Consider the following 24,233-nt stretch of genomic DNA (forward strand, 5'->3'; position numbering starts at 1 on the left):
ACTGGAATATATTTGTTACATTCTGAGATTTTGTGTGTGTGGGTGTATAGAATTGTGTCATGGAGTAAAACTTTAAGTGGCATATAAGCTGTTTTCAGTTTGGTCTCAAATACCCTGAACAGGAAAAGGGAATACAGTATAGAGATCACCTACTACAGTGAAAAACAAGCAAATATGGACCCTGGAATCAAACTGGTCCAAGTGCACACTTCTTCATGAATTCAGTGTGTCTCACCCATTTGAATTGCAGTTTCCTTATCTGAAGAGTGGGTACAAATTCCTCTCCTCTAATGCTCGTGGAAAGTACAGTCTTTCCTTTCATAAATCACTTAGTGAAATATCCTGAAATGCTCTCAGAATCACCACTTTCCCTGCCTGCAACAGAAATAACCCAAGAATTTGCGTCAGCAAACATGAAGCAAAACCTCTCCTTCCTCCTACCAATGATTGAGTCACTCTGTTAGATAGCAGGCCCTATTTAAACACTCCAGCAGGAGCTCTCCCATTTCCACTTTGTAGAGGTCCTGGACTGCTTCACGCTCTGTTCTTGGAGTGAATTTGGATATGACTTTTGATGACCTCAAGAGCAAGACTATGAAGGACCAACCTGATCAGAAGGCAAAAGGAGAGAAAGCTAAAGGTACTAGGAGTGAGTGTATGTGTACATGGACAGAATCCCAGGATTAACTTAAACATGTAAATTAACTGAATATAGGATTAAAGAACTAAAATGCTTGAGAATAAATAATTAATAACTTTTACTTAAAAGAAAAGCAAGTTGAATACAGTGGAGATGATGATCATGAAGATGGTGATGATGGAGAATGAACTAACTCGGTTTGCATGATGATGTAGTAGACAATGATGATAACTTTTATTGAACATGTACTATATTCTATGCTATTGACTTTACTTGCATTAGTTCTCTGAAACTTCACTCTGTGAGATTAAGGCCGTGTGGGGGGCTCCGCCCGCAGAGTACCCGCATCCGCCATGGATGAGAATAAGTCTACCAAGACATGAGCAGCTTGGGTAGGAAAGGTGGCCAATCTCTCAAAGGAGAATGGCCAGAAGCCTGTTCCTCAATCAGCTTTTATTGGGCTCAATTTGCACAGGAATACAGGTAAAGCTCATCAGTCATTGTCAGGCAGTAAGGATCAAAAAACAGATAACATACAAAGAACTGTGTGGGCTTATTCTGAGTGAGGGTCAGTCAGCTAAAGGGCCATAAAACTTTAGGAAACAAACTCATTTTATGCTTGGACACTTATCAGAAAGCTAAGGATATTCTTAGCAAAGCAGGTTTCACAGGATTTTATGCATTCTTTTTTAGGCCTGATTGCCCCGGGGGAACCCACCCTTTCCAGCACAAAGCTGTACTGCCCTCCAGCATTGTTTCAGGTTTAAGTCAGGCAGGAAGTAAGGCGCCCAAGAGATTAGGAGACTTCTGGCAGACAAAATTAGGTCTCAGGCTATGTCAAAGCCGAGGGGCAAGGGTCCATCACCCCCTTTTTCTGTAGCCCCCCAAGTCCTTCCCTGAGGGCTCCTTCATGACCAAGCCTGTCTTAGGTCGTCCCTCCCTTGAGGAATCTTACCTGTCATTGGCTAACCAGTCATCTGCCTGGGGCCAAGCAGGGTGAAGTAAAAGGGGGCAGAGGCAGCACCCCTACGAGCAAGATAAGCTTTGTCTCTTTAGTGGCTTCCGGTCCCAAGGTCTCTTTACTCAGCCTTAGCCATGGGGGGTTTCAGTTTCTGAAACCAGGCAGGGCAGTTCCCAACGTAAGGCTATAATCATCCTTTTACGGGGGACTAACTGGGGAGCAGGTTTCACTGAATTATCCACTTTTATGCAGCTAGTAAATGGTAGAGCTAGGATTGTATCACAATCTCCCAATTGTCTAGAATCCAGTCTATCAGATGGTTCAAAAAATGTTGAATTTACCCAGTTTATATGAGACAATTATTATAATAGTCATTGAGGCATTGCAAAAATTATCATATTTTATGAATTATACAAAGCAGATAAAATAATATTCAGTATAGTTTAGCATAATTTTGTTTTATTACATACCATTTTTGAAAAATTATAATTTGTTTGATATACACAGTAAGCTGCTTAAGTAAAAATTAATTTATAATCCCAAATCATAGACACTCTAGATAGATTGCCTTTTATCTTATATCCACTTTGAGAGAAAGGAATAAAATATAGAAAAGGGAAGTTATACAAATGAAGTCGCACAAATTTAGATAAGACATTCCAGGGTATGTTTCCATCAACAAAATGAAAATTTCTCTCAATAGCAAATACAAGTGTGAGTGTGTAATAATTTAACATTTTAGCTGATGAACTTAACCTAATATGAAAACAGTACTGGCATTTGTAGGTAAATCTTTGAGTTAACAGTCAACATTTGCTCATTCTTCATTCATTCATTTGTTATTCATTCGTAAATACTTTGTGCCTGGCTGTTGGTACAATTATGAAGAAAATTCTTTTCTTAGAACCTGTGTAGATCATCACCTATCATACGTTTGATTGCTTTCTGATTAGAAAATTGATAGGAGGAGCAAGGAGGTGGATGAATGCTCTCTACCTATCAAGGAGACAGGACAAAGGGTGGACTATAGAAAATGGGGACATGTTCCGTCCCTGCACTGGTGTGGATCCTGTGACTTCTAAAAACTCAGGAGTTTCATCATTCAAGAATGTTGGACATACTTGACCAGCTACAGAATGTACCTTTAAGATACTGACCAAGGGCAATGTTGTTTGAAAAACTGACAAAGATATTTGCCCCTGAAAGTAGGATTAGGTAATTATTTGCACAAGACACAACTATTTTCTACTTCTTCTCTACTAACTTGCCACACATACTCTAGGAGCTTAATAATTTTGAATCAGTAAATGAGGCAGATTCCTTCCTGTGAAAGTTTCTGTTTTGTTCGTATCATCTGTAGAGCCTAACAGAAGTGCTTCTGACACATGACAACTATGAATACATTTGACCATTGATCGATTTAGATCACTACACATTTACACTGGATAATTTGTGATACAATGTTCCAAGTCATGTAGCTACTGACGATTGAATTAAATACCTATGTCGGGACCTTAATGTCTGTGTGATCTTAGAGAGTCACTAAATCTTTCAGTTTCCTTAGTTGTATGTACAGGAGAACATTACCAATGCTTTATTTGTTTTATCTCACAAGATGAGGAGTCCAAATATATGAGATGTTTTCCTGCTGAACCAAAGTATCTGTCCTTTTGTTAGGTGGTAGAACACATAATTAGACATACATGCATGTGAGTTACATAATTTGTTTCCTTCTAAATTCATGGTGAGTTTTTTCTTATAACAACAGGGCCACAGCTGCTCTAAGTATAGAACATAATATTAATATGAGTCAATTGAGTATTGAGGTTTCATTTCTAGTTTTCTTTGCTCAATAATCTCAGTTCCTATATGTAATTTTAGTGGAATAAAAGTTGAATAGCACAAAATTATCTTGTAATTCTTTAAGACAATACCAGTTAATTAACTGACTAACGTTTATTTGCCTGACATCAGACATTCATTTGTGGTATGTTGCTTATTATAATACACACTGTGTGTGCTTGTATGTGTGTGTACGAGCACAGACTTGGTCTATAAAAACATCAGATTCTCTGTCCTGTGGGTAAAGTTGATCCAGTCAAGCTGGACGGAGGGTTTCCTGAAGGGTCATTGCCAGGGGAGTAGCCAAAATAGTTGCATAACCTTTCGAATCAGATATGTAGAGTCAAATATCTTGTATTGAATTCTGGATCTTCAATTGTGTCAGTTGTGTGACAGTGAGTAAATTGCTTAATATCTTTAATTGTCCGAATTTTTCATCCGCAATTATGACTAATGAATTATTTGCAGAGTCCTTGGAAGGACTAGGAGTAAGTAATGCAAAGCACCAGGTACAGACAAAATCCAAAGAACTGTTTGATTACTTGCCTTTGTCCTTTTCATCTTTCTGATTTTATCCTGTTATTCTAGGTCTTCATTTGCTTTCTTCCCGGTGGTGCTGCCCTGTGGCTGTGACTCTAGGGATCCTTTGCCTGGGTTTACTGGTGGCCATTATAATACTGGCAATGCAATGTAAGTGCTGACATGGGGAGCTGATAGATGAAAAAAATGAGAATTTACAAACACGGTTTGCAAATTGGGTTCAGAATACCGACAAACAACCTTGATTTAGACACATTTTAGGCAAACAGTTTTTAGAATGAGTGGGAAGATGAATGGGTATATTGTGCTAGTGTCTCAAAATGATTGAGGCATGGAATGAAGATAATGAATCATAGGTTTTTGCTGCAATTAGTCTTCATAGCCTCATACACGGAGCCTACATAAATCCAAAAATAATGAGGAAGAAAATAATTTGAAGCTAATTATCCACAAGGTCATCTGAGAGACCCAAAAATAAAAGAAACCTTGTTTAGCTCATGTTGAGTTTAATGGAGATAATTAAATGCCAATTTAAAGTTAAGAACAAGAAACAGTGTTAATAAATAAAACATTTAAAATAAAATATACTTTACATTTATAGTATGAGCATACAGGAAAGAGGTTTTTCAAGGAAAAGAAGTGAAGGGAGGATGAGAGTGGCCGAGGAGGAAAGAAAATGATGCCAATTATCCACCTAATCCGCCTGAGTGTGCGTGTCCTTGGGCTGTAGGTCTAAGTAACGGTGGCCGTCTAGACCCGGGTTATAAAGGCCTTTAAAGTGCTGTTTGTTTTTCAGTTGTTGCTTAAGGTCACAAACCGTTTTTTTTTTTTCAATAGATAAACAGTAAGGTCTTTCCTAATGATTGAGAGAAGCACTTTTGACTAGTGATGGTGATTGGAAGGGTCTTTCTCTGAGGCTCTGCTCACTTTACAACAAGGTTAAATCTGGCCTTCAAGGCAAGGAGACTGCTTTGTACTGAACCAGCAAACTTCTAGAACTGAGATACTTGACCCTTAACATTTGTTGCCTGCTTGATTTCATAACTTTTATTTCATCTCTACCTTACCTAAAATGAGCTATAGCAAAAAAAAAAAAAAAAAAGTTTGAGACTCTTGTGACACAGCCACTTAAAATAATTCTGTGGGAGGGTGTCTCAAAAAATGGGGTGAGCGTCATAGTTCTTAAATAAAAGTAGGAAGTCTGACAGGGTAGAGAGAGGTCAGAGGAATGAAGACACAAATACAGTAAATCATTAACGACATTCTTACTAATAGTCATTGAGTCTGGCTGGTGACTGGCTATTTTTAGGCTGTCTATATTTTATTTACGCCACTGATACTTATCTTGGGATTTCTTTTAACTTGTGTGTAATTCTCAATAACAAATAAAACATGGAAAATATTTTTTTAAATTACAGTGTCTGTGAAGTTTCCTGATATATATTATGATAAATATATAAAATGATATTAATATAATTAACATCATAATATCAACGTATATTAATACTCTATATTAATATTAATTATATTTGTGATAATATATATTTTGTAGGGATCTCAAATAACTTTTAAATCTGTAATTTTTGAGTAAATTTGGGTCATTTTCCAGCAATTTATCTGTTGTCAATACAGATTATTTGATTCAGTCCTTTGATTTGTTCAAAAGTCAGTGGAGGGATTTTTATTGGTGATTGGAAATGAAGTTTTAATTCAGCTGTAATTTAGTATCCCAGGTGTCTGATCTTCTAAAGGAACAGCAAGCAAACCTGACTGACCAGGAAAATAAACCGGAGGGACAGATGTTAGCCCAGAAGCAGGAAGAAAAAGCTTGCCATGAACTACAGAGGGAACTCAAGGGGATGGTTGAAACACTTGCCCAGAAGCTGGAAGAGAAATCCAAAAAACAATTGGAACTTTATCAGCAGAACCTGAATCTCCAAGAAGCTCTGAAGAAGGCAGCAAACTTTTCAGGTATGGGTGAGAGAGGGGTAAGGAGAGGTACTGGAAGCTAATCTTAACTATCTTTTTTTTTTGAAAAGCCTCTAGACATAAAATTAGCATATTGATATATGTATCATTATTTACATAATGTTATAACATCATTTCATAATGTTCTTTACTGGAAGCTCTCTGTATCTGTCGTCCTCACCCTATCCTACATCAAATTCTTAAAATATCTGATTTAATTAAGCACACTTTTGGTGGATTAAGTTTTCCTTCCTCATGGGAGTTTTCTTTCTTTTTAAAATTCTAGTTTCGAGATTTTTCTGGAAGAATCCTTCTACCCTTACTGCTTGCTACCAATTCTCATCTCTTTCCATTCCAATGTATCTTAATCATCGATTTCCTTTCCTAAACAGTCTCCTTTGTTGCTGGAACTCCTACCTCTATATTAGCTTTATTCTATGATGCTGTTTCTTAAAATGTACTACATCAATTTACTTTTTTTCTTTTTTAAAAGTTTTACTTATTTTTAGAAGCAGAGGAAGGGAGGGAGGGAGAGAAGGAGAGAAACATCCTGGGTGAGAGAAACATGGATCGGTTGCCTGTCACACACCCACAGCTGGGGACCTGGCCTGCAACTCAGGCATGTGCTTTGACTGGAAATCAAACCTAAGACCTTTCAGTTCACAGGCTGGTGCGCAATCCACTGAGCCACACCAGCCATGGTTGTACTATATCAACTTAAATAGAGTCAGTGAAGATAGGCTGACTTGGAAGCGTTAGGTAGATACTTCAAATAAGACAAAATTATGAGCGGCCTGGGTAGTCAGTTTATGTGAGAAGAATTGAATTGATCTCAGCTGTGTAGTGGACTCTAGAAGGCAGGTAGAAATAGTAACACCTAAATGAAGGAGATGATGATGTGAACTCTGAGGTTACTACAGAAGTGATCTGATTTATTTAGTCTTTCTGTAATGTGTAATTGCCATGCAGATGATTTTCGTCATAAGGAGAAGTGGAGGGTGGGAGATGGAGAACGTTACTTCCTTGAAGGCATATGGACCCTACACTAGGCATTAATAACTACCACCAATAACCAGACATGTCTCCAGTTTCTAAGTTGTGCGCTCAGGGAATCTCAACCATGCCATTTCTTTGGACAAATACTATGTAATAACAATTTACAGATAACCTTAGATCCCTTTATTTTATAGACAAAAAACTGAAATCCAGATAAGTTAAATGATAATAATAATGACCAGTTGTTCTGTATAAAGTTGTGCAGTTTATAAATCCTTCTAACATTTACAAGGTTATTTAAATTTCAAAATAAGCAGAAATTTATAGGCAAACTAATCTTCAGCTAGTGTCAACCATGTATTTAATCTATTTAAGGAGGGAGTTATTGAGGAAATAAAAGAACACTCCATTTCAAAGAAGGCTTAAAGGAAGAAGCTAGAATATCAAGGATACAAATGTTTATATAAGCAGACATAGCTACATGCCAGCCAAAGGTTTATTTCATAGGTGGAGCTGTAAAAATACTTTTGTTTTTTATCAGTGGCATGGAATTAAATTTATGTCAGGAACACACAGTACCATCTGTGAAAGATTCCAGGCCTGGAAAACTAATTAAAAATAATAAGTGGTATGTCTTTCGCTGGCAGATAAACTGGATAACCTGCTCCATTCCTTGACAGTGTCAGATAAAGGCTAGTTGTAATACCAAATGCAGTACTGTCTTTTTATCAAGCAGATTTGAGAAGATTCTCAAAAAACATTAATAATAAAACACCATATGGAAATAAGTGCCAGTTTTCTCAAGTTTGAGACAAATTTTGTCTTTCTTACCAACAAGTCTATGGTCCTCCGAGTATATATAAGAGGGAGGAACTCTGAGAAATTACCACGTGCTCTTTGCTTGAGGTCATCCAGCTGGAAAGATTCAGGGTCTTCACAGTAACAGACTTCATATTTAGCCCCAGAATTAGTGGTGGTTCTCAACCTTTGGTATACAAAATTATTACCCCAGTAGTTCCTTAAAAATGGCAGGTTTACCCAAAGATTATATATCAATTGCCTTGAGGGACACTAAAGAATATTTCCTGCCCTGGCTGGTGTGGTGCAGTGGATTGAGCACCAGCCTGTGAACCAAAGGGTTGCTGGTTCGATTCCCAGTCAGGGCACATGCCTGAGTTGCAGGCCAGGTCCCCAGTGGGGGCACGCAAGAGGCAACCACACATGGATGTTTCCCCCCTCTCTTTCTCCCTCCCTTCCTCTCTGTCTAAAAATAAAATAAGTAAAATCTTTAAAAAAAGAATATTTCCTCCATTGACTCCAACTCAGAAAAGTTTGACAAGTAGTGTGATGTCAATAGATGCTAGAGTTTGACTGCCCCACGTCCAGTTCCCATTTTCTCTGTCAAATGAAGAAAATGAACGGAACCTATGCCCCAGTGTTGTTATGAGGATTAGATGAGTTAATATATGTAAAGTATTGCTAACAGTTTCTGTGTTTGGTAAATAAAAACCATAATTAAATAACGATTACATACATAATACTTAAAATGAATACAGCTTGTTTGAATACCACATTTGGAGAAATGTCTTTCTCACTTTGCCATAGCTTGGCAAACCTGCTTAAACTGCCTTTTAGTCCACAACAATGAAATACACGGTGGGCTAAAAGTAGCTTAATAATAATAAATGGTACAATAATTAATAAATAAATAATAATACAAGAGTAAACGCTGTGCTTCATGTACTCAAACTGTAAACCTATTTTTTCCCACCCCTGTGTATTCTTTCCTTTTACCTGAGATGATGGGACTAAGCTGATGGAAAAATATAGTAAAATTTGCTTTCACTGCTTTCATCCTGGCCTTTTCATGCCCTGTTTCATTCACTCTCTCCTCCATAGTTCAGCACCCTCCTACTTCGTCCTCTCTGACAAAGTCTACTCTTACAAGGTTATCTAATGCTCTTATGCCACAATGATAATACACATTAAAAGGTTGCCTTTCTAAAGGATTTTGGTATTTTTCATTTTGGGTCATAGCATAGACCAAAGGACTCTGTTTCTTATTAAAGAGATTGTAAGGGCTACTAACAGAAAGAAGAGATGATGATGATGATGATGATGATGATTGATGGGGAGGGGGAGGAGGAGAGGGAGGAGGATTTGGCAGATTCTTTAAAACATCCATAAACATACAGACATTGGCATATTTTATTTGTTGCCTAGACCCTCATTTGGGTTTTTTGGACTCTGTGAGGATTTTGTAACTGAAAACTCCCTGTTTTCTGAAATCTTACTGAAATGAAGATGCTCACGTTCATCGATATACAGTTCTCCCGAGAACATCTCTGTTCAAAAGAAATAGCGTGTGTGCCACGTATGCATCATTAAATATTCGAGTAGCCACACTTAAAAGTTAGAGAGAAACAGATGAAATTAATTTAGTAACATATTTTATTTAACCCAAAGTATGTAAGAGTTTTTCAGCACTAATCAGTATAAAAATTATTCATAGGATACTTGATATTTTTTTCATATTAAATTTTCAAAACCATGCATGTGTCTCACACTTACAGCACATCTTAATGCAGACTAGCTGCAACTCAAGTACTCAAGAGCCACATATGAGCTACTTCACATATGTCTTAAATTAGGAGGCGTGATATTTAAGCCTGAATTCATTATTCAAGGACATGAAGTTTTACAATACATAAGCATACTATTTTAAATACCAGAATGGGTATTGAGTACTTATTTCCCCAACTTTCACTTCCATTTTTCCAAACTTAATTTAAAAAAAAGATCAGATTCTGCAATTACATTCCAACCCAAGCTTGGTTTTTAACAGCCTTGCTTTCTAGTTTAGGTTGATAAAAACAGAGTGTTTTTTCTTTTATTCCAAAAAACGGAGACATAAGCACTCTATAGCTATTGAGGTATTTGCAGAATCTGAGTGTAAATCTAATTAAGAAGAGGTGGTATGCATGTGAGAATCTTGAGGGGAGACTTGATTTAGGAATTACTGAAATATTTTTATTCAGGCATAACTCACTGATTAGATATTTCATACTTCCTAGGCCCTTGTCCTCAAGACTGGCTCTGGCATGAAGAAAACTGCTACTTCTTTTCCTCTGACCCATTTAACTGGGAAAAAAGCCAGGAGAACTGCTTGTCTTTGGGTGCCCAGATGCTGAAAATTAATAGCACATACGATCTGGTGAGTTTTTAAGGATGTGTGTTGGGTTGCTGTATTGGCTTAGAGGGAAATAAATCAGGTGTAGGCCCCGTGTGGAAGAGTCTCTGTTTGGGAGTCAGAATATCTGTTTACTAGCCTAGCTTAGCCACGAATTCCACACATGACCTTTGACAGGTTATGGAGTATCTGTGCTTCAGTAAACGTTTCTGTGAAACCATCGAGAGGATGTTGAAGATCTCTTTTGGCTCTTTAGTTTTGTGAATCTGTAAAACAACCGTGCTGACTCCAACATCAACTCCGAAACGTTGTTCCCCACAGGAATTCATCAAGCGAGCAAGTGCGCATTCCAATTTCCCGTTCTGGACGGGGTTGTCTCGGAGGAAACCAAGCTACTCATGGGTCTGGGAGGATGGTTCTCGTTTGATGCCCCACGTGTAAGTTTCCTGTTCTTTGTCCAACCTCCTAGTGAAGGTACTGCAGCGTTCCACACAGTGTGCTTTTCTTGCCAGAGAGAAGCTTGGGGAGTTTCTGAGAGTCCCTTTCCCCACCCCTGTCACACAGGGAGCTGGCCTTCTTCGGAGCTTTCCACAGTTATTACTGATTTGAAACTTTGAGACAAGGCTAAATTCCTGACACAAGGTGGCAGTAACCTACTTTCTTTCTTTCTTTTTGTCCCCACCTCCAGGTTTAGACTCCAGGGAGCTGTTTCCCAGAAGCATCCTTCAGACACCTGTGCCTATATACACAGGGGAGCTGTTTTTGCTGACAACTGCATTTTAATTGCATACAGTATATGTCAGAAGAAGGCAACTCTTATTGAGAGCATGGTGAATTTGAAGGCTCTGGAAGAAATGGAGGAGCCGGTCTTTGAACTTTTTTCTGGAATTTAAGCTATTCTTTTTCACTTGGTGCAAACCATGAGAGCCCCAAGAACAGGTGTTGGGTGACCATAGAGCTCTTTAGCAGAATGTGGGGCTCCAGCTGACTGACACTTTCATATCAAAAGTTTTGATTCTATCTCTGTCTATGGTTTTTCACCCAGCTTGTCTAAAGCCTCCCAGCCAAACTTTGGTCCCTCGTCCCTTGTTTATTTTAAAGTTTTGCTCCTCTCCAAGCCTTGGGAACCCTTTCTACCTTGGTACCATCTTCCCCTCACCCTTCTGAAACTACATAAAGAAAGATAAGGGAGGAGTTGCCCAACTGCAACAGAAGGGGGAAAAAAAGGAAGCATGCAAGGAAAGCAGAGCACATGAACAAGTAGAAAAGAGGAAAGGCCATACTGCCATCAAGAAGCTCATGTTCTCAACATCAAAAGCTACCACTCGTTGGTCTTTGACATCGGGGCCTCTCTCAAAGATCTCCACGTATGCACATGCGTGCACACACACACACACACACTCACATCTTCACATTTTGGTGCAATTGGGGTATCCCGGGAAATACTTCGAAATTGGATGGTCTTTCCTGTGAACTAGTTTACAATTAATTCTGAAGTCAGTCATTCTTCATCTTTTCTCTACCAAAGGACTATTTACTGCCTTTAGTTCTTCCAAAGAGTATTAGATTCATGGGGCGGGTGCCCCAGAAGGAAAAATAGTTAATTTTCCCCTTAATGTTTATAGATAAACTCTTCTCAATCTGTTTCACTGTGCTACAGTGCAGAGCCATACAGGACCAAAACGCAATGACACTCGAGTGTGGAGCAAACTGAGTCAGGTAAAGAAATGTCACTGAACAGGAACAAATAGAATTAGAAGTATTTCTTCTATTTTCAGTGCACATATTTAAAATGCACAGTCAACAAGTTTTCACATCCGTAAACATGTTCCCTTGAAATCTACACTACAAACAGGATAGTGAGCACGTCCATCACCCCTCAGAGTTTCACCATGCTCCTCTGAAATACTTCTCGCCCAGGCAACTACCAGTCCACTCTCAGGGGGAATTTTGTAGTACTTTATATGAATGAAATCATACCGTGTGCCTTTTTTCTCTAGCTACTTAGCATAACTATTTTAAGATTCATCTATCTTGTTGTCAGTATCAATTTTTCATTCCTTCTAAATATTGAATATTATTCTTATGTGTGAGAAGACCACAATTTGTCTACCCATTTACCTGTTGATACCATTCGGATTCTTGAAAAGAACTCAGAAATAAAGCTGCTATGAACGTTTGTGTATAAGCGGTTGTATGAACGGGATTTCCCTTCTCTTGAGTAAGTATTTAAGAGTGTAAAGTCTGAATCGTCAGCAGGTGTATGTTTAGCTCCTCAAGAGCCTGCCACACTGCTTTCCAAAGCTGTATCAGGTTACATTCCTACCAGCGGTGAGCTAATGTTCCAAATCCACTGCATCGTTGTCTATACTTGGTACGATCAGTCTTGTAATTTTAACTATTCTAATAGGTATACAGTGCTATATCAATCACTGTAGCTTTAATTTGCATTTCCTAAATGGAGAATGATTTTGAGCATCTTCTTTTGTGCTTGTTTATTATTGTACATTTTCTTAGATAAACTCACCTACAAATTTTTTGAAAAACTTTTATAAGATTTTATTTATTTTATTTTTAGACAGAGGGGAAGGGAGGGAGAAAGAGGGAGAGAAACATCAATGTGTGGTTGCCTCTAGTGTGTCCCCCACTGGGGACCTGACCTACGATCCAGGCGTGTGCCCTGACTGGGAATTGAACTGGTGACCTTTTGGGTTGTGGGCCGGCACTCATACTACTGAGCCACACCAGCCAGGGCAAATTTCTTGAAAATTTTTATTTTAGTTATTTTTTCTTATATATTGAGTCTTATAAGCTCTTTCTGTTCTAGATAAAAGTCCTTTATCAGATATTGTTTTGATATTTTTGTTCAGTTTATGACTTGTTTTTTGGTCTTTGAACAATGTTCTCAGAAAAGCAAAAGTTTTAAATTTTAACAAAGTCCATTTTCATGTTTCTACTGTTCTTTCTAAAAGTTTGTTCCCTAACTTAAGGTCACAGAATTTTTCTCTTATGTTTTCTTCTAGAAATTTTATTTTATTTTTTCTGTAAAGATTTTATGTATTTTTTAGACAGAGGAGGAGGGAGGGAGAAAGAGAAGGAGAGAAACATCAGTGTGCAAGAGAAACATTGATGGATTGCCTCTTGCACGTCCCCAACCCGGGACGTGGCCCACAGCCTGGGTATGTGCCCTGACTAGTAACTGAACCAGTGACTGTTGGGTTCACAGACCTGTGCTCAACCCACCGAGCCACACCACCCAGGGCTTCTTCCAGAAATTTTATAGTTTTAGATTTTACATAGAAATCTGCGACTAATTTGGGGTTAATCTGTGAGTTATGTATCAAAGTTTTTTGTTTCGCTTATGGATAGTCAGTTATTTTAGCAACATTTGCTGAAAAGGATATTTGTTCTTCACTACACGGCCTTTGCATTTTGTCAACAGTCAGTCATCCATGTATGCATGGGTCTATTTCTGGCCTTGGTTCTGTTCCATTGATCAGCTTGCATAGTTTTGCACTACCATGCTATATTGAATCCTGCAGTTTTTTAATATATCTTGAAATAACATAGTGCTAGTCTAACTTTTTTAAAACTTGTTTTGACTTATCTAGGTTTTTGCATTTCTTTGTAAATTTTTGGTTTCTGAATTTGTAAGAAGAAAGCTTTAGGAAATTTTAATGTAATTGCCTTAAATCTGTGGACAAATTTGAGGAATATTGAAATCTCAAAATCTTTATTTGTTAAACTCGTGAAAAAAGTCTCTCTCTCCATTTATTTTAGTGTTCTTTGATTTCTCTAAGCACTGTTTTATAAGATTCTCTGTACAGATGTTTCGTATATTTTGCTAGATTATCATTGTATAGTTCATATTTTTGATGCTACCACAGATGGTTGTTATAATTTGTAACTTTAATGTCTGTTGTTAGCATACAAAATTACAATGTAAGTTTAAATTTAACTTAACATTCTGAAACTTCATAAGCTCACTTATTCTAGTGATATTTTTGTGGATTCCTTGGATTTTCTACATATATAATGATGTCTGCTAATAAAAACACTTATTTCTTTCCAACGTGGATGCCTTTTATTTCTCTTCTTTGCCTGTTTTAGTAGACCAGAATCTCCAGTTCAATGTTGAATAAAAGTGGTAAAAGTGCACATCCTTATTTTTTTCTTGATCTTGGGAAGAAATCACTCAATGTCAAACCATTGAGTATGGAGTAAACTGTATACTTTTCATAAATGACCCTTATCAGTTTGAAGAAGTTCCCTTTAATTCCTAGGAAGCCGAGAAATTTCATCAGGAACGGGTGTTGATTTTGTCTAACACTTCCTCTACATCTCTTGAGATGATCATTTAATTTTTCTATTTTTTGTTTCTATTGTATTAATTTCTACTTAATTGTTACTGCTTTTTTCTACTTAACTATATTTCAGTTTGCTGTTCTTTTTCTAGTGTCTTTTTAAAATATGGAAGCTGAGTTTATTGTTTTAAGATCATTCTTCCTTTCAAATATAGCTATGTAGTGTTATAATTCCCCTGAAATACTGCTTCATAGTGGTATGCAGTGGACTTAGTGATATGTTGTGTTTTCATGTTCCTTCAGTTAAAATACTTGCTAATTTTTCTTGTTAATTACTTCTTTGATCCATTGGCTGTTTGAAAGCATGTTATTTAGTTTCTATGTATTTGGGGATTTTTTTCAGAGATCATTATATAATCAGTTTACAATTTATTTCTATTATAAGTAGAAAACATACTCCTTATGACTAGAATCTTTAAATTTATTGAGACTTGGTGCACGTTCTATGTGCACTTAAGTAGAATCGTTATTCTGCAGCTGCTGAGGACGGCATTCTAAAAAGAGACATTGGATGAAGGTAGCTGATACCTTGGTGCATGTCTGCTATATACTTACTGATTTTTTATCTGTTAGTCCATCAATTATTGAACAAAGAGTATCTAAACCTCTCACTATAATTATAGTTTTGTCTGTTTTTCTTGCAGTTGTACCAGTTTTGCTTTGCTTATTTTGAAGGTCTGATGATAAAGACATAAATATTATGGATTGTTAGTCCCTCTTAACAAGTTATGCCCTATATCATTATGAAATGAACATCTATATCTCTGACTTGCTCGGAAATCCACTTGAGTGAAATTAATGTAGGCACTGCTGCTTTTCTCTGATTAATGTTAATGTGGTTAATGTTAACATTAATCATGGACACATTTTCCATCTTTTTACTTTTAAACTATTTTTTTGTCTTTATACTTAGGTGGTCCTTCTAAGTGCACTATCATCACCTTGCTATTTTATGTAATTTGCTAATTTCTGGCTTTAGTTTGAATGTTTAAGCCATTTGCATTTAATGTAATTTTTATATAATTAGATGTCTATTATATTTACATTTGTTTTCATTTTGCCTCAACTCATTTATGTTTTTTTCTTTTTTACTGCTTTCTTTTGTATTAATTAAATATTATTTACTATCCCATTTTTATATCACCATTGTCTTATTACCTCTTTCCCTTTGTTTTGTTATTTTAGTAGTCAGTTCAGAATTTATAATATACCTGTACATCATAACTCATTGCATATGATGTCATATACAGGAATACAGCTTTATGACAGTGTACATCCATTTCTCTTCTCTCAGCCTTCATGTTAACATTGCCATACATTTTATATTTATATATGTTCTAAACACCAAAATACGTAGTTGTTACTTTTGCTTTATCAGTAAATAATCTTTTAAAAATATTTAAAGAATAAGAAAAAATGACATACCCATTCACTTACCATTTCTGGTGCTCTTTATCATTTTTCTAGATCCAACGTATCATCATGTGACATTTTCATTTTTCTTAAAGGACTTTATCATTTCCTATAATGCCCATTTGCTTGTGAGGAATTCTTCTTGCTTTTTCATCAAGTTTGAAAAGATTTAAGCTACTAAGCTATTATCACTTTAAATATTTGTTTCTGTCCTCTCTCATGCTCACTCCCCGCACCCTGCACCCCATTAAGGGACTCCAACTACACGTGTGTTAGGCAGCCAGAAGTTACCCCACAATACCCTAATGCTTCTCGCTTTCTTCTTCCCTCCCTCCCTCCCTCCCTCCCTTCCTTCCCTTTTAAAATTATTTTCTCTCATTGTTTTATTTTCGATAGTTTCTATTGTTATGTCTTCAAGTCTATTAATCTGTTCTTTAGTTGTCGAATCTATCATTAATACCATATAGTGCATTTTTTAACCTCACTATTTTTAGTGTTTATCTCTCTAGAAGGGTGATTTTAAAAAATTTCTTTTATGTCTCCGTGTAGCTTTTAAAAATATATGACTACATTAGGATAGTATTAACCATTTTAATGTTCATGACTTTTAATTCTAACTTAGGAATTGGTTTTATTTTTCACCTTATGACCTTATCTTCCACAGGGCCGTGTTTTTCTGACCCTTTGCATGCTTGCTAATCTTTGGTTGAAGTTCAGACACGGTTAATTTTACTTAGGTCAATGCTAGCTTTTATTGTGTTTCTATAAATATGCCTGAGTTTTACTGTGAGATGTTTTTAGGTTACATAGAACAGGGCGATGCTCCTGAGTATTGCTTTTATGATGGTTAGGCAGTCCCAAGAAATTCTCAGTCTTGGGTTAATTATTCTCCATGATGAAGGGAAGCCTTCTGAGTGCTCTATCCAAGACTCCATAAACTGTGATCTTTTCCAGCCTTGCTGTAGGGAAGGGGCACTGTCCTCTGACCCGTGTGAACACTGGGTATTATTTCTCTTGTTTCTTTCATATGGTTCTTTCTCCCATCGCTCTGCTGGCTCTCTCACACTCACGTTCTGATCTGTGCCTCACTGATACCGCACGGAAGACCCTCTGCAGACCTCTGGGGTTCTCTGTCTGCGCAGCTCGTGTCTTCTCTCTTGTGTTCTCCTCTGAACGCTTGCTGCCCTAGTCTTTCTCAATTCAGGTGTTTTCCAATATGCTTCTCAGTTCCCCTTCCCTGCGTGCGGCTTGCAAACTGCGTAAACACGGTCACTGGGCACTGACAGAGCTCACCTTCTTGGTTTTCATCTCTCATGGATCATTGTTCTTTTGTACTCATACCCAGTGTTGTTTTTTAAAATAATTCCTCCTTTATATATATTTTCCTGTTGGTATTTATTTGATTGTACCAGGTTGGAAGGTTGCATTTTGTTTCTCCATCTTAGTTCTAGGCAACAGTCCAGGAGAAGGATTTTGTAATTGGGTACTTAAGTTTCTCTTTCTGTTGGAGTTACTGGTATCTCTGAACAAAGACACGTCGAGCTGAAAAGATCCCTGGAAAAAAATATTAGTTCAGGGCCAGAAGATGAATTTGTTGCCTCTGTGTCTGGCATAGTTTCTATTTCTAAGTTGATGACAAAGCTCTTTTCTTTAGTCAAGCTGATAGTGCCTAGGAGGCAGGGCCCTATCATCCTTGCTATTTCTGTCTCCAGTTTCTGTAGACGTTGTCTTCCCAAATCTTAGGCTCGGAAGCAATTACCCTGATCTGATCTATCTTAGGGATTTCTTTCTGTCTCTTAGACTTTATGCGGCTTGTTTATCCCAGCCACATAAATGTTACTATCCTTGTCATTGTTTAAGTCAAGGCTGTAACTACAGCTTTTGGGCTGCAGCTTATTTATGTATGCCCTGAAAGCTAAGGCTGGTTTTCCCATTTTAAAGTGTTATTTAAAAAAACATACAGCAGAGACTGTCAGTGATCCACAGTCTAAAAATATTTACTCTGTCATGTTTTGCAAAAATCTAAAAATATTTACTCTCTCGTCCTTTCAAAAAAAAGTTTGCTGACCCCTGATGTAAATAACTTATCGTTTATGCTATGTTTATTTGTCATTAAAGAAATGCACAATGACTCTGACTTTGGACTAGTTGAGTTTAAACCTCAATTACTTAATTTCTGTTACCTAAGTCAAGTTACTTAACATCTTATTACTTTGATTTTCTTAATTAAATGATAGAAATAACACTAATAACTTATAGATCCTAATATGCTATATACTAGTTCATAGATATTTGAGGACTTAATGGATAATATTCATATAATACTTTAAATAGTGCCTAGGATTTGGTAAAAATTCAAAAATATCAGCTATTTATGCTATTAGTTAATTTTTTCCCTGTCTTTATGAGGTCCTCCAAGTGTTTCTCTTTTTGATAGTAAGTTCTTAACCTATTACAGAAAATTGACCAAATAACTTACTTTCTTAATTTAGGTTTAACCGTGTTTATCAACATCGCTTGGAATTTGTTGGTGTCATTGTTAAAATAGTGTGTTGTGGAACTACACTGACTCGGCATTTAGTTTCTTAACCAGAGAAAATATTGTTCAGTATTTCTTCAAGAAGATTTGTAAAGATTTCCTGAGTTTATTAGGGATCTGCAAGGCATTTGGGTCAGTATGGGAATAGATGGTATTTACATGAATATTGTTTTAAATACTGGTTTACCTTAGAGTATTTCATAGACTTAGGTTGTTGTGGTTCAGAAACTTGCAGAATATGTATGCTTAACAGCTCAAGTTTTTAAATCTTAACAAGTTAAAGGAGCAAATTTAAAATATCTGATCTTTATATCGTAACATCTCCAAGTATATCTTTTTTGCACCTACGTTTACTTACAAAATCCTCCTAACCTCCACCTCTCTGTGCTCATTCATCCTTGTGCATGGTGCACAAAGCATCAACGTGTGAAAGGTGCCATGAACCAGAAGTTGATGGGCCACTAGGTTTCTGGGAATAACTCTTTTTAATGAGAGAGGAGTAAGTGGTTTCAAGCATTTGCACAAGTGGGAAACTCAGAACTCTAAGCATTGGACTTGTCTCTGGACCATAATCAAATCAAAGTGGCTTTGAGATTATTAACTTGGTCCTTGTTTAGGATACAGTTAAACTTATTTGCCCATGTTATCCCAAAGTGAACAGTCACATACCTCAGCTCTTTCCTAGTTCTTTACTTCATTAAGAGCACAGCCAACAGATAATTTATAATTCTACTCTTAGAGAATGAAAAATTCAATAATAATATAAATAATTTAAGTTCAGTGAAGCATCCTATAAAACTGACAGCAGGAATCTACCTCAATAGACTCAGAAACACGAAATCATCTTCCTTTGCTAAGCTCTTTTCTGTGACATGCTGAGATAACACTATTTTTTAATTTTAATTGTATTTTATTGATTATGCTGTTACAGTCATCCTAATTTCTACTCTTTGCTCCCCTCCACCCAACACCCCCAACTCCCTCAGGCAATCCCCACACTGTAGTTCACTATCATGGGTCATGCACATAAGTTCTTTGGCTTCTCCATTTCCTATATTCTACTTTATTTTAAAAAATAGACATAGCACTAAAATGTTAATTTATTTACAACAAACGCAAGCATTTAAAAAATTAAATAAGCAACTTTTTCCCTAAATACTGTGCCCATCTTATTAAGCATGTATGTTGCATTTTGAAAATGATGTGGGGTGACTAATACATAATTTTAAATACCTGATTACAGTCATGAGTGGCATAATGATGTTTCAGCCAACCACACACCGCGTGTACCATGTGGTCCCATAAGACTATAATGACTGAAAAATTCCTACCCAGCGACATCACAGCCATCGTGATGCGGCAGAGCAATGTATTGCTCACGTGTCTGGTGATTCGGGTGTAAATAAACCGACTGTGCTTCCAGTCGTACGAAAGCACATACAACTGTATATATAGTACATAATACTTTATAATGATAGTAAACAACTATGTTACTGGTTCAGGTACTTCCTATACAATGCTTCTTACCATTATTCTAGAGTGAACTTGTTCTACTTACCAAAAAGTTTGCTGCAAAACACTAGGGCATGTTACGCTGGCAGCAGCCTCATACGTACTGTGTTTACTGTGTTCCTTGATGGCCTCATTTTCTCTTGTATTTTAGTCTTGTGTTGTTTTATTTATTGTGGCCCCTAAGCACACAACATTCGCTGCTGCTCTTGCCAGTAAGAGGTTACATCAAGTGTTGGTCTGAAGACAAAATTAAAAGTGATCAGGGCTACAAAAATGGAAAATCTGTGATGGTTACTGCTCACCCGTCACGCATTTCAACGTATCTATGATCTCGAAGAGAAGAACAAGGTGAGAGACACTGCTCAAGCATCAGCTTTATTGAAGGCAATAAAACAACAAACAGAAATTGAGAAGGGCCTATCTAAGACGTAGAGACACGTCTAATGACCTGGACTGCAGACCAGACACAGAAGTGTATCCCTGTTGCAGCCAAAGGAAGAATTTGTTTGTGATGTTGAAAGAAAAGGCTGGACCCACCAACAGCATTTAATTGCTTACTAGCTCTGGGTGATTCAAACAATTCAAGACTCATTGTTTATTACATAATGGGTGAAATGTTCCTATTCTGGAAACAGATGCCTAAAAGGAGTTTCATCGATAAAGAGATCAGTCAATGTCAAGGCTTCAGGGTTTCAAGGCTTTCAAGGACAGGATGACAGTGTTGTTTGGAGACAGTGTTGCAGGCTCCAAACTGAAACCCTCTGTGGTCTGTCACGGTGAGAACCCCAGGGCCTTCAAGCATATTCACAAGCACACACTGCCAGTGTGCTACAGGAGCAGTAGGTCCTAGATGGCCTGTCACGAGGGTGGGTCCTGAGCAGCCCGGCACCAAGGAACAGACAAGAGTCACACGCAGTAACTATGCTATTCACTCAGTGTTGCTGAATGCAGGTTCACTCAAAGTAGAACATCAGCATACATTAATATTCTACTCACACGCTAACAGTCTAAGAGAACTGTAACACACACACACACACACACACAGCAATCAATGGGGGATGATGAACCTGAGTCCAAGAGTCTCAGTCTGCAGGTTGGGGAGAGAGTACTGTGGGCAAGGGAGTTGTCAGCATCTTACAAGGAAGGATCTCCAGGGATCTCCAGAGCCAGGTGGGCTGCAGGGCAGACGAGGTCCCCCATGCAGTAGGGCAGAACCTCCTGCAGCTGTCAAAGGAGATCATTGTGGCAGGAAGCAGCATTCTGCTGTGTGGAGCTCAGCTGACTCAGCAGTGGCCTGGAACCTGCCTCAGTTATAACTTGAAAGTTGTATCCTCCACCCTTCTGGGTCTTTCTGAAAACTGTCTTGGCACCCCTGATGCCAAATGTGGAATTTTCCCATGATCCTGTCAGTGGTACATGGCTATTCTGTCTGACACCCTTGATGACAAGTGTGGAATTTTTCCAAGAGCCTACCTATGGGTGGTCCCACTCTGCAGACATGTCTCCTCTAACCACATGTGCACGTATCTTACGTGTGCCTCCTCCCTGACGTGTCTGCTCTGACTTGATAATTCCCTCTTGAACAAAAGTGTCATGGCAGACTGGCAGACATTTTCACTGACTTGAGTGACTCCATTTTGTTTTATATGCTTTATGCTCTCTTGACCAGACCGATACCATTTTAGTGGCCCTCTCTCCACGTGGCCAGCTTGTCTTCTAAGATGCCCATTTGAATTGCTATGCCAGTGAAATGAGGTACTGTTTGGAAAAACACATGCCTTTTAAGATTAAGCTTATTGTTGATAAAGTCCCTGAAATCCTCCTTTTATTGGTGATCTTCATCCCAATTTCAGAATGGTGTCTCTCCTTTCAAATGCCACCTCTTTGATCCAGCCAGTGAATCAAGGAGTTGTAGCAACTTTTAAGGCCCATATTCTGAGGATGCCCTCTGTCCAGGGTATTGCTCCTACTAAGAAAGGCCCTGAGAAGATGCTGATGCAGTTCTGGAAGGATCACATCTAAGCCTGCATCAAGAACCTTGCGTGGACTTGAGATGTCAACAAGAAGTGTGTGAATGACATCTGGAAAAAAACACTCAGGAGGTTCTGCCATGAATTCAAAGAATTTGCCAAAGATGAGGAAGTTGCGAAAATCAAAAAAGTCTGTGGCTGAGATGGCAGAAAACTTTAAACTTGAGTGTGGATGAGAATGACATTGAGGAGCTCTGACAGGCAGTTCCTGAGAAACTGTCTAATGAGGACTTGTTAGAACCAGAACGAGAATGCATAGCCGAGGAGGCAAGAGGAAAGAAAACTGCAGGAGAAGACGGCCCCAAAACCATTCCCAGTGAAGGGTTTACCAGAAGTGTTACCTTTATTGAGGTTGCAGACCTCAATAAGTTCCTTAAAAAGCTTTAAAACATGGGCTCAGACACTAAAAGGTGTCCATGGTTAGAGAGAAAAATGTTCAGGGTGTCTTATCTGCTTATGGTTAAAAAATAAAAAGAAAACAAGCACCACCAGGGACATATTTCCGAAAAGAGTGGCACCTCCTCAAGGAGGGCCTCAGGCAAGTTGTTCAGGGAGTGTCCCAGAAGAAGGCATTGCCATCCCAGGAGACAGCAGCTGAGAACATTCCAGTGGGACAAGATGTAGAGGTGGATGACAGTGATACCGATGACCCTAACCTTGTGTATGTCTGGGCTAACTTAAACACCAAAATAATAGTATCAGGATGTTTTGGTTACTCCAAGTTATTTTAGTTTGTGTTGACAAGGAGATATGTAATAGAAGTTTTTCTTATTTATCGGGTTCATTCATTCATTTAAGAAAGGGGGAAGGGTTTTCAGGAACATCTGTAGAGGACACATGGACAAAACCAAAGGGGGGTAGGATCAAGGGTGGGAAGTGGGGATGGCTGGGTGGGGGGGAGTTGTGTGGGGAAAATGGAGACAACTGTACTTGAACAACAATAAAAAAAGTTAAAAGATAAAATAAAATAAAATGGTTCTCAGGAAAAAAAGAACTCTCTATCAAATGCCTTCTTTATTTAGTGCTAACTGGGCAGACAGTAATAAATACACATAGAAACCCTTCTCATGGTGCTGACAGTCCTGTGTAGAGGAAGAAAATAAACAATTAAATTAAGATCTCTACATTTGTGCTATTTTATTCATTTATTTAATTCATGCAAGTACCACTGTAGATGCTGGGAATTAGTAGTAAAAAGATACATTTCTTGTCCTCTGAAACTTACGATATGGTGGCAGAAATTAAAAATAAAATAAACAGATGTAGTAATTGTTGAAGGAATCCATTGGCTGCTCATAAGAGAAGATACCTCCTAACAGCCAAGTTCCTTAGAGATGAAAAAATAGAGATGCCTTTAAGCAGAATGAAAGTCACATTTTTACTATGAGTCAGGCACAGCCTATAGAGATTCATCAATTTCACTCAGTGAATAAAAGATTAATTTCCTCTAACTTGCCTTGAAATTTCTAATACAGAGCAGCAGATGGCGCCATCACCTAATTCACCCCTACCTGATTTTGCTAAATCTTTCTGATGACTTCACACTGACTCAGATCCCGCACCACAGAACACCGGTTTTCATCTTTGTTATCCGGACCTCTCTTATTTACCATCCAAGAATCACAACAGAGATTTAAGACCCATCATCATGTGACTGGTGAGGAAAGAAGCTGGGAACTCAGACCACACATCTAAAGTCGCTCAGGCAATCAGAGGCAGAATCAGAAACAAGGCAACAGGATGCATTCATTAGAGAGAACATAGACTTTGGGTGTAGAAATTCTTCCAATAACACGGGTATTTTTCCCTTATACAATTATGTTGCCTTATCTGGGGTTGATTATTCTGCACATATATTATCATTTTAAAGTATCTTCATTTACTTCTATGTATTCTTTTATACATCAACCCAACATGTATTTATTGATAAACTACAATGAATCAGAAGTTAGTCTGGGTTTTTGGAAACTGATGTAACCGAGACAGGCAAGATTTTAAGTATATGGACCTTACAAACATGTGGACAGGTGGGTCTATTCCTAAACAGATGAGATATATTTGAATATTGCAAAGTGCTTTGGAAAAAAACAGAAAAACTGTACTGTATGATTGAAACTGATCGGCAGGCACCCTGATTGTACCCTGATTCAGACTAAGTAATAACGTAAGACTTTTTGGAGAGGGTGATATTTGAACTGAAAACTGATTTTCAAGAAAAATCCTACCATGCAAACTCCT

The 24,233-nt window shown here is 37.8% G+C and overlaps 1 protein-coding gene across 1 annotated transcript; it reads left to right on the forward strand.

Annotated features, from left to right (window-relative positions):
- Positions 1-535: 535 nt before the first annotated feature.
- On the forward strand, positions 536-13,126 carry OLR1 (oxidized low density lipoprotein receptor 1). The gene is made up of 6 exons (XM_024579571.4): positions 536-640; positions 4,032-4,133; positions 5,709-5,954; positions 10,022-10,161; positions 10,459-10,574; positions 10,826-13,126. The coding sequence occupies exons 1-6, from the start codon at positions 565-567 to the stop codon at positions 11,028-11,030; spliced, it is 885 nt and encodes a 294-aa protein (XP_024435339.1). The 5' UTR covers positions 536-564; the 3' UTR covers positions 11,031-13,126.
- Positions 13,127-24,233: the final 11,107 nt, after the last annotated feature.

The sequence above is a fragment of the Desmodus rotundus genome, chromosome 3, assembly GCF_022682495.2.
Source record: "Desmodus rotundus isolate HL8 chromosome 3, HLdesRot8A.1, whole genome shotgun sequence".
Taxonomy (NCBI): domain Eukaryota; kingdom Metazoa; phylum Chordata; class Mammalia; order Chiroptera; family Phyllostomidae; genus Desmodus; species Desmodus rotundus.